Source organism: Takifugu flavidus, unplaced genomic scaffold (assembly GCF_003711565.1).
Source record: "Takifugu flavidus isolate HTHZ2018 unplaced genomic scaffold, ASM371156v2 ctg204, whole genome shotgun sequence".
NCBI classification, from domain to species: Eukaryota; Metazoa; Chordata; class Actinopteri; order Tetraodontiformes; family Tetraodontidae; genus Takifugu; species Takifugu flavidus.
The window spans coordinates 1-14,626 of NW_026621881.1; the positions used below are offsets into that span (position 1 = coordinate 1).

The 14,626-nt window shown below is 49.9% G+C and overlaps 2 protein-coding genes across 7 annotated transcripts; both read left to right on the forward strand.

The window, feature by feature from the left end:
• Window positions 1-82: 82 nt before the first annotated feature.
• On the forward strand, window positions 83-6,742 carry LOC130519774 (latent-transforming growth factor beta-binding protein 2-like; the record flags this gene model as incomplete). The annotated part of the gene is made up of 18 exons (XM_057023355.1): window positions 83-269; window positions 444-563; window positions 706-825; window positions 937-1,062; window positions 1,212-1,334; window positions 1,451-1,573; window positions 1,787-1,918; window positions 2,042-2,167; window positions 2,989-3,393; window positions 3,476-3,547; window positions 3,811-3,939; window positions 4,101-4,241; window positions 4,452-4,604; window positions 4,877-4,972; window positions 5,050-5,230; window positions 5,300-5,607; window positions 5,679-5,831; window positions 5,904-6,742. Coding segments are annotated over 18 exons (2,838 nt in total), but the record flags the coding sequence as incomplete, so codon positions are not given.
• Window positions 6,743-7,932: 1,190 nt separating this feature from the next.
• On the forward strand, window positions 7,933-11,967 carry LOC130519769 (estrogen-related receptor gamma-like). 6 transcript variants are annotated; one of them, XR_008948469.1, is made up of 9 exons: window positions 7,934-8,089; window positions 8,372-8,591; window positions 8,715-8,859; window positions 9,079-9,195; window positions 9,283-9,384; window positions 9,467-9,628; window positions 9,712-9,984; window positions 11,142-11,273; window positions 11,575-11,707. XR_008948469.1 is itself a non-coding variant. In XM_057023344.1 (8 exons), exons 1-8 carry the CDS (start codon window positions 8,052-8,054, stop codon window positions 11,811-11,813), a joined length of 1,296 nt encoding a protein of 431 aa, XP_056879324.1. In that variant the 5' UTR covers window positions 7,934-8,051; the 3' UTR covers window positions 11,814-11,967. The 6 variants fall into 6 exon arrangements, 5 of the variants coding, with proteins under 5 accessions (XP_056879322.1, XP_056879323.1, XP_056879324.1 ...); XM_057023344.1 differs by lacking the exon at window positions 11,142-11,273 and having other exon boundaries at window positions 11,575-11,967; XM_057023345.1 differs by having other exon boundaries at window positions 11,142-11,859.
• Window positions 11,968-14,626: the final 2,659 nt, after the last annotated feature.

Sequence of the window (14,626 nt, forward strand, 5' to 3'; positions counted from 1 at the left end):
CAATATTAGCAGCAGATCTCCATCTGTGGGTCCTTGTGTTGTCTGGTCACTGACAGGTGTCCCTCACCTGTAAATATGTCAGACTTCATCTCCTGATGGAAGCACTGACCCACAGAAGAGGTGTGTAACGTCACGGTGTTCATGCTTTTCTGCAGACATCAATGAGTGTCGCTTGGGTCTCTGCACAAATGGTCGCTGTGAAAACACACCTGGGAGCTACCGCTGCTCGTGTCTCAATGGGTTCAGGCTCCAGAACAACACCTGCACAGGTGAGGAGACACTTCTGCCAGGAGTCATAGCTGCTGCTCAGTGATCATTCACACAGTATCAGATCGGCTAAGTGTGTGTGGTGTGTGTGTGTGGTGTGTGTGGTGTGTTGTGTGGTGTGTGTGTGTGTGTGTGTGTGTCTGTGCGTGTGTGTGTGTGTGTGTGTGTGTGTTCAGATGTAGACGAGTGTGTGAATCTGTCTCAGTGTCCAGGTCAGATTTGTAAGAACACTGTGGGGTCATATCGTTGTGTTTCCTGTCAGCCTGGATACACACTGATCAACAGACAGTGCACAGGTACTCCCTCCCTCCCTCCCTCCCTCCCTCCCTCGTTCACTACCTCCCTCCCTCACTCACTCCCTACCTCCCTAACCCCAACCCTCGTTCCCTACCTCCCTAAGCCCGTTCCCTCCCTCACTCGGCTGTGTTTCCCCTGCAGATGTAAATGAGTGTGAGCAGAACCGGGCCTGTCCTGGTCAGCAGTGTGTCAACACGCTTGGATCATACAGATGTGTGAACTGCCAGCCTGGATACAGCATCCACAATGGTTCCTGTCAAGGTACCACACAGAGTGGACCAGTGTCCCACCCCCCCTAACCCTAACCCTAACCCCCACCACATGTTGTCCGGTCCCACCATATCAGCACCCTCCTCCTTCTCCTCTCTGCAGATGTCAATGAGTGTGCAGCTGTGGGGGCCTGCGGGTCAGACCGTGTGTGTGTCAACACGGTTGGTTCATTCAGGTGTGAGTGTGGACCCGGTTACCGCTCCAGCAGCCTGGGAAGACAGTGCAGAGGTGTGTTAACCCTCACCCTAACCCTGAACCTGCTGGAAAACCTGTCGCTGTGTTAACTGTGTGTGTGCGTGTGCGTGTGTGTGCGCGTGTGTGTGTGTGTGCGTGTGGGTGCGTGCGGCGTGCGTGCGTGTGTGTGCGTGTGCTACCAGATATTGACGAGTGTGTGGAAGCAGATCCATGTTACAGGGGAAAGTGTGTGAACTTGCCTGGGTCCTACATGTGCACGTGTTCTGAGGGTTTCAGACCGAATGACAACAAGACCGCCTGTCAGGGTGAGTCATGTGACCACCATCAGCAGGAACGCTGACATCATCGTGCATCCGTGCATTTTTATGCTGACATCATTGTGCCATGTTTCATTGCACGTCTGTGGTGCCTTTGAATGCAGATGTGGACGAGTGTGTGAAGCCGGTGGTGTGTGTCGACGGTCGCTGTATAAACACTGAAGGCTCCTTCCAGTGTCAATGTGAGGCTGGCTTCACCCCCAACCCAGAGAAGACAACCTGTCTTGGTAAGTACACACACACACACACACACACACACACAACAACACACACACAAACACACAACACACACACACACACACACACACACACACACATCAGCTGGAATGATCTTTTAGTTCAGATCTTATTTATTATCCTGATTTTAATGAAGTGTTGTGACCTGCACACACTTCCTAAAGATGTGGGGATGGTTCTCTCTCTTTCTTTCCCTCCCTCAGATGTTGACGAGTGTGTTTCCACTGCCGGGCTCGTTTGTGGGTCCCAGCGTTGTGAGAATACGATTGGTTCTTACCGCTGTCACACATCCTGTGATCCAGGTTTCCAAGTCACCTTGACTGGAGGCTGTGTGGGTGAGTGGCACACACACAACACACACACACACACACACACACACACACACACACACACAACACACACACACACACACACACACACACACAGCGATTGACTGATGACACGTTTCTGTCCTTCAGATATTAACGAGTGTGGTAATGAGACAGTGTGTGGAGAACACGCCTTCTGCGAGAACCTGGCAGGAACATACCGCTGTGTGTGTGACCGTGGGTTCGCTTCCAGTGCTGATGGCAAAGCCTGTGAGGGTACGTGTGTTCCTCTACACACACACCTGTCCCGTCACACCTGCTTCTGATGAAGGTGTGAGGGTACGTGTGTTCCTCTACACACACACCTGTCCCGTCACACCTGCTTCTGATGAAGGTGTGAGGGTACGTGTGTTCCTCTACACACACACCTGTCCCGGTACGTGTGTTCCTCTACACACACACCTGTCCCGTCACACCTGCTTCTGATGAAGGTGTGAGGGTACGTGTGTTCCTCTACACACACACCTGTCCCGTCACACCTGCTTCTGATGAAGGTGGACAGTGAGCAGATGAGCTGGTCTAAAATGTCGTCTGAAGGGCCGACCTTTGATTTAGTAAAAGAATATGACCTATGGAAGTGATCACATGTGTCCTAAGGTTCTCTCTCTGTCTCTGTCTCTGTCTCTGTCTCTGTCTCTGTCTCTGTCTCTCTGTCTCTGTCTCTGTCTCTGTCTCTGTCTCTGTCTGTCTCTGTCTCTCTGTCTCTGTCTCTGTCTCTGTCTCTGTCTCTCTCTCTGTCTCTGTCTCTGTCTCGGTCTCTCTCTCTCTCTGTCTCTGTCTCTCTGTCTCTGTCTCTCTCTCTGTCTCTGTCTCTGTCTCTCTCTGTCTCTGTCTCTCTGTCTCTGTCTCTCTCTCTCTCTGTCTCTGTCTCTCTGTCTCTGTTTCTGTCTCTCTCTGTCTCTCTGTCTCTCTGTCTCTGTTTCTGTCTTTGTCTGTCTCTGTCTCTGTCTCTGTCTCTCTGTCTCTGTCTCTGTCTCTGTTTCTGTCTCTGTCTCTGTCTCTCTGACCCCTGTCCACCTCCACAATCCTCCCCACAGATGAAGATGAGTGTGTGTCTCTCTCGGGTGTGTGCGGTTCTGCTCGCTGTGAGAACGTAGAAGGTTCCTTCATGTGTGAATGTGACAGAACAGGATACGAGTTTGATGCTAGCAGGAGAGAGTGTGTGGACACACACACTTCCAACCCCTCTTCTTCTTCCTCCTCCTCGTCGTCGTCGTCGTCCTCCTCCTCCTCCTCCTCCTCCTCCTCCTCCTCATCATCATCATCACAGGCTCTGCCAGCTGCTCGCCCAGGAGAGGTCAGAGAGTGTTACTACAACCTGGCAGAGGCAGGAACGTGCAGCCTGCTGGTGGCCAACAGCAGCCACCAGGAGTGCTGCTGCACAGTGGGGGAGGGATGGGGGCTGGGCTGCCAGTATCACACCTGTCCGTCAACAGACTCAGGTGAGACCGCCCCCTAATTAACCAGGACAGACCGAGACCAAGCAGTGAGCAGCACTTTCAGGATCCTTTAATGTCTCTGCAGCTGATTTCCTGACTCTGTGTCCCAGTGGGAGGGGCTATGTGGCGAGCAGACCAGGAAGCTTCAGCTACACAGGCATGCGCGCGCGCGCACACACACACACACACACACACACACACACACACACACACACACACACACACAGAAATTAAGCCTTTTCTGGGCTTAAAATTGCTGGAAGTAGATTTGAGTTAAACTAATTTTACACACTAAGCAAAGGAAACATTCAAAGCTCAGAATCTGAGAATGAATTCCAAATGTTCTTGCTATTTTTCCCTGACAAAACAGACATGTATCCTGAATCATGTGATCACATGCAGATGTGTCATCTGTTCCAGATGTGGACGAGTGTAAACGTTTTCATCCGAATGTGTGTAAGAATGGAGTGTGTGTCAACAACAGCCCCGGATACAGCTGCTACTGCACCAACGGATACGTTTACAACAGCAAGCTGTTGGAGTGTGTCGGTGCGGAACGCACACACACACACACCACACACACACACACACACACCACACACACACACACACACACACACACACACACTTGTTCCGCTCTGATGTTCTAACCACAAATATGTCAATGTGACAGCTTGATGTCTACGTGTGTTGTGTGTGTGTGTTTGCAGATCACGATGAGTGTGAAGAGGAGAGCTGTGTGGGCGGAGCCTGTGTCAACACGGTTGGCTCCTATTACTGCAGCTGCCCGCCTCCTCTGCTGCTGGATGACACGCAGCGTACCTGTGTCAACTCCTCCCACATCACTGTGGGTGAGAGCCACTCGTTCACCGTGCTGGTTTGTTCGGGTCTTTCCTGTTGGTCACCTCGGGTGAGAACATGTGACCACTAATGGGTCAGCTGTGGGAGGAGGGCTTTGGGTGAATTAACCGGGAGCAGCTGCACTTTGTTTCCTGTTCCTGGACGTTCCTGGACAGATCCAGCTCCGATTATTGACCAGATGTCTGATTGCTGATCTGCAGATGAGAACCTGTCGGTGTGCTGGCAGCGCGTCACCACAGACCTGGTGTGTCAGAGCCCTCTGCTGGGCCCTCACGTCACCTTCACCAGCTGCTGCTGCTTCTATGGCGAGGGCTGGGGGATGCAGTGTGCCCTCTGCCCTTCCACGGACTCTGGTAACCACGGGAATGCGTGACATCATACATGTAACACTTGTTCAGCTGTCCGTTAACAGATCTGACCCAGATCAATAATCTGACCAGCAAATCCCAAATTTAAAGATCTCAAAGCTGAATCGAGCCGTTCCCCACCGTCCATATCTCCATGGGTCTGATCCTTTCCACTGAATCAGGCTGAACACAGTTCTCAAGTGTGTATTCATGATGTGGATTTATGGAAATCAGCAATAATGATCCTCTCCATTTATCTTGTTTCTCCATTCCTGTAGATGACTACGCCAACCTGTGCAGCACCTTTGACCAGACTCCTCTCCTGGACACTTTTCCAGACTCTTCCAGTCCAGGAATAGAAGCTGGAGGAGCAGGTGCCTGAAGATGTCTGGAATAAGTTTCTCTAAACTGCATCTCATGCATATTAATCTAATAACATCTCCTCCTCCAGCTCCTCCTTACCCCCCTCCCTACAGGCCAGATTCCATCCCTCCTGCCGTGGTCCCCAGTACAGACTTCAGTCCAGACTATGATGAGTACTCTCCAGCAGGGGGCAGCACACCCGGGTTTAGAGGGAGTACACGTGACAGCTACAGCCAGCCCGATGGAAGCTATCCCAGGCCAGATTACAGGTCCGCTCATTTCCTCTTTCAGAGTGTGCTTTGCTTTAGGGAACATGACCACATCTCTCTGTCCTTCAGTATCGGGGGGTTCTACCCTGAAGTGGACTTTGGCTCCCCTGATGGTTCCCCTATCCAGGACCCTTCCCTGCGCATCCCTCAGGACCCCCAGGCTGGAAGAGGGTTTGGGACTTGGCACCCACCTCCTCAAGTATCCCGACCTGACGGGGCTCCTCTGGCTCCTCTGGCTCCTCTGCCTGGGAGGCCCCATCAGTCGGAGGAGGAGGAAGACGTGTCGTGGAGGCCGGGTCCTCCCTTCCCTCCCTTCCCTCCCTTCCCTCCCTTCCCTGACAGGAGCCGAGGAGGCGCCCCGAGGAGGGTCTATGAGAGTGAGGCTTCTCTGTGTTCCGTCTTTGAGAATGTTAGAACCTCAGCTGATGTTTCTTCTGTTGTCCATCAGGACGTTACGAGTCCTACGACCGCATGAGCACCGCCGAGGACTGTGGGATCCTGCACGGCTGTGAGAACGGCCGCTGCATCAGGGTCTCTGAGGGATACACCTGTGACTGTTACCATGGATACAAGCTGGACATGACCAGCATGACGTGTACAGGTGAGAGCCTGCTGACTGGCGTCTGCTTCTGGGTTTTCAGACATTAAACACAGATGTTTGTTGTGTGGACAGACACTAACGAGTGCGAGGATGGCGTGGACGGCGTGGACAGCCCCTGTGTCAACGCTCGCTGCGTGAACACGGAGGGTTCGTTTCGCTGCATCTGTCTGCGAGGATTCGTCATGACCGAACCCAACCACTGTGTGGCTGCATAAGCTGGGCCGGCCGGCCGGACCGGGTGGAACCGGTCTTTACTTTACGATGTCACTGGTTGGACTGGACTGACACATTAGTATTCTCACCATTTTCCTTCTTCAATGCGTCACACTGGTTTGGCTTCAGTTTGATGGGCAGAACGTCCCTGGAAGAGCAGCTTCTCGCCCATATGCAGCCGTCAGAGGCTGGGGTTCTTTTAGCAGCTTAAAAAGATCAAAGGAAATGAAACATTTACGCTGAACCAAATCAAGACTGAACCTTTATGCAGGTCAGATTCCTTCAATTCAGATGAAATCTTAAATCTGAACTCGTCACATTCTCATTTTAAAAAATGTTTTTAAAAGAATTTAAATGACATGAAATTGATTTTTGACCTTCGTGACCAACGTTTGTGAGAGCGAACCCGTCTCATTTGGGTTGTTGCTTTCTTCAAAATGAATTTCTGGATTAGCAGAATCTTCCTCGGTTGGTGGAAATGAGAATGATCTTTTTGATGCTAACGGAATAAGTTAGTTTTTTCCTTTCTTCTCATTAGCACATAAATGTTGAGTTTCCTAACGCGCACTGTAACTGCTGGAGAGAAGCCACGCTGACTGTTTTTGTACATTTTCATTCTTTAATATTTTTGATTGTGAACTTTTATTATTGATTCACCTTTCTATTGAAATGAAAATATATTTGCACAGTTTTCTGAAGTTGTCTTCTTCATGTGTCAGTTCTGTGGATGCAGACAGGAAGTGATGTGTGGAGCACTGGGAACTATTCAGAAACCGTTGTTTAGTTTCTCAACACACTTGATTTAGAGTCTAAAACTCTAAAGTTTAGAGTCTAAAACTCTAAAGTTTAGAGTGACACCACCTGAGCCGGACCGAGCTGCATGGACCTTTAATACTCTCAAAGTTCAGCTGAAAAAAGGTTTTCAAAAACCTGATGAGCATCTGAAGCTGCTTTGAGCCGTCGGAGCACAGAGCTCATCATCCGTGGACTCGTCTGTGTTAGCATGCTCTTCACCTTCACACGTGCGCTGTGTGCACCTGTTTTTGGGGTGTTTTTTTCAGATCTCAGGTGACAGTCCCGATCCAGGAGCTTAATGCCTGCTGGGTTTAGGTGGCTCCAGGACTGTAAGCATCTTTGTATTATAGGTCAGCACACACACTCACACACAGGCTGTATTAATAGGATTACTAGCTACTAACCCTAACCCTAACCGTGAGCCAGCAGAATATCAGCCTTCACTTTTACAGGTAGTATTTATCACACACCAACAAAACCGTGGCCCCGACCCCGACCCCGACCTTAACCTAACTGGTGGTGCAGAGGCGCCTGAGTCTAGTTATTCAGGTGACATTGGTGAGTGTTGCACTGTGATTCAGAGTCATTGACCCAGATTAGATCCAGGTGAGTGGGTCAGTCCCCAAACTGACCTCAGGTATTCAGTTCTTATGAAACAGCAGATGAATGTCTGAGCATCAGATTAGTGTGTGTGTGTGTGTGTGTGTGTGTGTGTGTGTGTGTGTGTGTGCGTGTGTGTGCGTGTGCGTGTGCGTGTGTGTGTGGAGGTAACCCTGTTTCAGGTGTGCAAACTTGGACGTCTTTTTTTGAGACTCAAATATTGGAGCACAAACCAGACAAAACCTCACATTTTCAAAAATAGAAAAAGGACTTTTGTAAACAGCTTTAGGTTTTTTAATCAGCAGAAAGTGATCGATGATGATGATGATGATGATCAAAGCTGTTGGCTGCAGGACGACCTCCATCTGTCGTCATCCAGATCAACGAAGACGACAGAAAAATAAGTCAGACTTGAGGCTGCGTGCTGATTGGCTGCTCCTCTAAGCTGCCCCCCCCCCATGTAATGGCAGATAAATATCGCTGTCGGTCTTGTCGACTCGACTGAAAAAACTTTCCTTTTCCTTCGCGGACTTTAAAGCGACATCAGAATTCTACTTGATCCCAACCGGGATGAGTTGGTGATTCTGGAGTGTCTCTAGAATCAGCGCCAGGATGGACCGGACCACCGACCCATTGGTTGGTTATCAGTGGTGAGAGAGCAGCGGGTCACTGAGGTTAAACAGCCATGGGTTTCCATTTTTTAAAGAATTTTAACAATTTCCTGTTTGTTGTTTTTGCAACACAACAGTTGGAAATGAAATCTGCTTGTTTTAAACAATGAAGATGAAAAATAGTGAAAGCTTGTTTTCAAAAACAAGTTCAAATCTGATATTTTTATCAAGTTGTTGTTTTCCATAGTTTCTGGAAATGACAGACTAATGATGAATTGATCTTAATTGCTATTAGCATCATCGCGTGCTCTTCCTCCGCAGCCTCAACTCCTCCTCGACAGACTCCACCTCCTCGCTAGACTCCGCCTCCTTCAGTGACATTCTGCCAAGCTTTAGCCCCGCCCACGCAGCCTTCCTGACGCCTAGTCCCGCCCTTTCTGCGCCGTCCTTCGGCCTCCACTGTGGGTCATCGCTGCCCAACTCCCCAACAGGTGTTGGGGGCGGAGTTCTGGTGCTAACTGGCTGTTTTCCAGCCCCCCAGGTGTGCAGCTTCCAATTTCCTTCAACATCAAATGAGCTTTTTGCTCACACTTTTCTCTTCATGCTGAAAGCCTAGCGAAGTTTTTTAATGTCGCTCCTCTAACCCTTTATCTGCTAACTGCAGGCGGACTCTGTGCTGATAGCGGGCTACCGCTCCTCGTTAGGACCAAAAAGAGTCTGTCTGGTGTGTGGAGAACTGGCTTCAGGGTACCATTATGGGGTCGCATCCTGCGAGGCCTGCAAGGCCTTCTTCAAAAGGACCATACAGGGTGAGACAATACCCACCCATCATTGGATCAATAGTTTAGCCGGCTAAATATTCCTGCACACACACCTGCTACTGCAGAAGCTTCGTTTAAAACTAATCACATCACTCAGTTAGTTTGGTTGACAGAAATAACAGGAGAGGGCCTCATACCGTAACAAACCCTGCGCACAGGATCTGATGTCACTGAGCCTTTCACTACTTCCTGTTTGTGGCGATCTAGGAAATATCAAGTACATTTGCCCCGTGAACAACAACTGTGAGATCACCAAGCGGAGACGGAAAGCGTGTCAGGCGTGTCGCTTCCAGAAGTGTCTGCAGGCCGGGATGATGCGGGAGGGTGAGTCCTCCCCACAAACCTTTACTGACAAAAGGTCGGTGACAATCAGAACATCAGAGTAAACAGGAAGTGGAATATGTGCCTCAGGTGTGCGGATCGATCGAGTTCGTGGGGGGCGACAAAAGTACAGGAGGAGGACGGAGCCTGGACGGCCCTACAAAGGTCCATGTTTGCACTCTGCCAGCAGCAGCGAGGCCTCAGTTTCCTCGCCATCGCATCGCCACGCTATCGGCCAACTTGCTGACGGGACTCTGATGCTGTCATTTTTTAGGAAACGTGGTCATTTCAGATCTGCTGCTGATAGAGCCTCCTCCAATGGCTGCCAATCTGCAGGAACCAGCCAATGAGGGTGGCCTCTGCACCCTCCTGACACTCTGTGACCTCTTGAACCGACAGCTGCTGCTCTTGATTGGCTGGGCCAAACAGATTCCAGGTAAGATCCCACCTTGTTTAAGTTTGCTTTGATGGTCTGGACAGCACACCTGAGAGAGAGCGGCTCCGCCTCGTCCTCCGCAGGCTTCCTAAACCTCTCATTGGTCGACCAGATGTCTTTACTGCAGAGTGGCTGGATGGAAGTGCTGCTGGTGGGTGTGGCCTGGAGATCACAGAAGACGGGAGGGGAGGAGCTTGTGTTTGCAGCCAATCTGCAGCTCACTGGGGCTCAGTGTGGAGCCATGGGACTGTCCCACCTGTATGAGGCTCTGCACCTTCTGAGCCTGAGGTACCAGCTGATGCAGCTGAGGGGCGAGGAGGCCGTGACTCTAAAGGCCATCGCCCTGGCCAACTCAGGTACACGCCCACTCAGGTACACGCCCACTCAGGTACACACCCACTCAGGTACACGCCCACTCAGGTACACACCCACTCAGGTACACGCCCACTCGGGTACACGCCCACTCAGGTACACGCCCACTCAGGTACACAACCCACTCAGGTACACGCCAACTCAGGTACACACCAACTCAGGTACACAACAACTCAGGTACACGCCCACTCAGGTACACACCAACTCAGGTACACAACAACTCAGGTACACAAAAACTCAGGTACACACGCACTCAGGTACACACCAACTCAGGTACACAACAACTCAGGTACACACCAACTCAGGTACACAACAACTCAGGTACACGCCCACTCAGGTACACACCAGCTCAGGTACACACCCACTCAGGTACACACCAGCTCAGGTACACACCCACTCAGGTACACACCAGCTCAGGTACACAACACACACTACAACCCAGACACAATGCTACGTCTGCTGCACCGTGCTAACAAGTGTGCTGACCCCCGAGACTGTGTGTGTGTGTGTGTGTGTGTGTGTGTGTGTGTGAATGAGGGAGGGAGTGAATGAGGGAGGGAATGAGGGAGTGAGTGAATGAGGGAGGGAGGGAGGGAGGGAATGAGGGAGGGAATGAGGGAGTGAGTGAATGAGGGAGGGAGGGAGGGAATGAGGGAGTAGGGAGGGAGGGAGGGAATGAGGGAGTAAGGGAGGGAGGGAGAGAGGGAGAGAGTGAGTGAATGAGGGAGTGAGGGAGTGAGGGAGGGAGGGAATGAGGGAGGGAGTGAGGGAATGAGGGAGTGAGGGAGGGAGTGAATGAATGAGGGAGGGAGTGAATGAATGAGGGAGTGAGTGAGGGACTTCAGCACAACCCAACTGATGGTCCCGACCCGTTAATCAGGCAATAAATTCCAGACCCTGACCAGACCCACCTGGGAAGTGAAAACCATTCAGCTGAAGCTCATTGAGGGTTTGCAGCGATATCAAAAAAGCCAAAGGGTTAGGGAAACTAGACTATAAACCAAGTTTCTTTTATTTATTTCCCACTTTTTGTTAATAAGGCAAGATGCCTTTACTGAGACTCTCCAATGTTAATAGTCAAGAAAATAACGAAAACACATTGAATGAGACCAAACTTTTGGCCTGAATTCTTCATGTTCAGTCTTAACCCAGGTGACGAAGTGACTTCCAGTAAACCCAGTTTGATCTGTAGCCCGAACACCATCATCTCTCCTCGTTTTGTTGCACGATGCTGACGTTTCCCATGTCTCCAACCAGCTTCTTCTTCTCTAAGGTCTGAAACCTGATGCAGCCGTGTTGTCATGTTACATTACACAGTTGTGCTGGAAAATTACCCATCATGCCCAAATGCACCACAGAGAGCAGCAAAATGGGCTGGACTTAACGGTATCACATATGGGGTGTGGGTCCAATGTGAAGCTGGTAGTTTTAGAGAAAGCTGAGACGGTTGAGGGTGCCACTGAGTTTATTGCAGTGTGCTGAGTTTGGCACGCAGACCAGAGGTTTCGGATCCCTGGACCTTCAGCAGAGGGCCTTCACAGTTCTGCACAGCTTCTATTCTGCTATTTGTTCAGACACTGATCCAGTGGACTGTCCAGACTCGGTCCAGAGGTTCCAGGATCAGCTTCATGAGGCCTTGCAGGAGCACGGCTCATCCCACGGGGAGCACCAACGGGCTGGCCGCCTGCTTATGACCCTCCCCCTGCTGCGGCAGACTGCTGAGCATGCTGTGAAGAACCTGCTGCAGCTGCACCGCCGGTACCGTGTCCCCCTCCACAAGCTGCTGCTGGAGATGCTGGAAGCCAAAGTCTGAATGCTTTCTATTTTATCTCTCTGGATCTGTGGATTGTGAGCACCAAGACACGACCTGTCCCCTCTCCTCATGCTTCGAAAGGACCTTCAGGATTTTTCCTGAAATCAGGATGTTGATCCGACTCGGTTTTCTCATTAAATGTGAACAAAACGCAGGGAGTTGTTCTGAAATGGTTTTTAGCCCCATGGAACTCTTTCCTGTTGCTTTGCTTCTCAGCTGCACATGCTTGCAACAACAGGGTGCTCAGACGGGACGCTGGCATAAATTTGGTGGGATAGCCCCACATCCATCCCATGGATGCACAAACATTTGACCAAAAAGAGTCAGATTCAAGAAAAACACCCTTTTTTTCAGCCAGCTGTGGTTACCAACGTTTGTAGAGTTTAATGAGGGTTATGAAGTCTCTCAGCTGTTGATGTTTTGAGTTTCTAGAATAAAACCAGATTTCTTACAACTCAGTTTTGAGTTTATATATTATAAAAAATATAATAGTAACATTTCATAGATAGCACCTCTCTTTTTTTGAGCAGTTACCCCTTATACCTTTTGGGGGTCACGGGGAGGGTACACAATGGGTCACGACAGGGAGCCACCCTCCTAACCCTCCTAACTCTAACCCCCCTAACCCTAACCCCCCTAACCCTCCTAACACTAACCCCCTAACCCTAACCCTAACCCTAACCCTAACCCTAACCCTCCAAACCCTAACCCTCCTAACCCCCGAACCCGAACCCGCCGAACCCGAACCCGGCGAACCCGAACCCGCCGAACCCGAACCCGGCGAACCCGAACCCGCCGAACCCGAACCCGGCGAACCCGAACCCGCCGAACCCGAACCCGCCGAAGCCGAACCCGCCGAACCCGAACCCGCCGAACCCGAACCCTCCGAACCCGAACCCGCCGAACCCGAACCCGCCGAACCCGAACCCGCCGAACCCGAACCCGGCGAACCCGAACCCGCCGAACCCGAACCCGCCGAACCCGAACCCGCCGAACCCGAACCCGCCGAACCCGAACCCGCCGAAGCCGAACCCGCCGAACCCGCCGAACCCGAACCCGGCGAACCCGAACCCGCCGAACCCGAACCCGCCGAACCCGAACCCTCCGAACCCGCCGAAGCCGCCGAACCCGCCAAACCCGAACCCGGCGAACCCGAACCCGCCGAACCCGAACCCGCCGAACCCGAACCCGCCGAACCCGAACCCGCCGAACCCTAACCCTCCTAACCCCCCTAACCCTAACCCTAACCCCCCTAACCCTAACCCTCCTAACCCTAACCCTCCTAACCCTAACCCTTCTAACCCTAACCCCCCTAACCCTAACCCTCCTAATCCTCCTAACCCTCCAAACCCTAACCCTCCTAACCCTAACCCTCCTAACCCTAACCCTCCAACCCTAACCCTCCTAACACTAAACCTCCTAACCCTAACCCTCCTAACACTAACCAACATCCCAACATCTTGCTGCTTCACTCCTCTAACGTTCCTCGCTGCCTCGTATTGATCTCTTCCTGTCGTCACACCAATTTATGGATTTATGGGTTCTGATCACTGTTATGATGACTGTGACATTTATGATGATTATGACATTTATATTTAACAAACCTGTTGGCGTCAGTGAAGCAGCCATTTTGGCTCTTCCCACCTCTTCTTCATGTTGTAATAGTGAGTGTTATTACACTATCTACAATGATGGAATATCTCAGGGAAGATGATTATTTCATCTGAAAACACAATTCATTTCATAATTATTGACAAATGTGTAAAGGAATTCTAAATGATTAAAATCACGTTCATGAAATATGAGCCATGAAATCACTTCACTGTTTCTTGACGCACAGACAATTTTCCATGACAACAGGACGATTCCGTCTGGGAAGGAAAGATGGTGACACAGAAGTTCTTATTGCTGCCATGTTGTGTTTCTACAGTTGAACCTGATTAAAAATGCAGATTATGAACGTCATCAGTGTTAAAAGCCTCCATAACGACAGGACGCAGCAGAGTTCAGTGTCCAAACATTTAATGAGAGCTGGTTCCCACGAGGTCCGATGGTTCTCATAGTCTTGGTGGTTTCAGTCTTTTGGAAGCTTTTGGTTGAAGCCAATTTAAATTCAGGAGGAATTTCTGTACCGAACTCGTGTTTTCTTTTCCACGTTTTAAAACTGGTAAAAGATCTTTCTACATGCTGAGGTCGGACTGTGGCCCTGCAGGTTAAAAGACGACGTGCTGTGTTTAGCTAGTTAGCACCTGAACTTCACATTTATCACCATATTTTACAAATATACTGTCTACACTTCAGAAATACAAAAATCAGAATTGTTATTGACGGGAAACATCTTTTTAAAGGTTTTCTTTTGGCAGTTGATCGCACAAATAGAAATTCAATTTAAAAAATAATCTTAAAACATCAGAAATCAGTAATCAGATTACTGTTACTACAATGAACTATCACTCATTTCTTTGATTGTCTTTTTCAGAAACTGATTAAAACTTTTGTCCACTCGTTTGTTCAAATCAAATTTGGAATTATAATCATATTAAATTATTCACTAACATTCTGAACAACAATCTAACTCAAACTAATATCACACTTTTCCAGAAGAGGAGTAAAGAGAATTACAGTTATACAACTCCTAATTATAATTTTGGAGAAGGAAAATTAGGAACAGATTATTTTGGGAAAAATAAATTACTGGAATCATTTGAAAACATCTGCATCAGAATTTGAGGACATTTTTTAGCACATCTGAAAATGGCACAAATCTCGATATTAGAACCGTCTGGTGACGTGATGCACATAAACAACGGTAA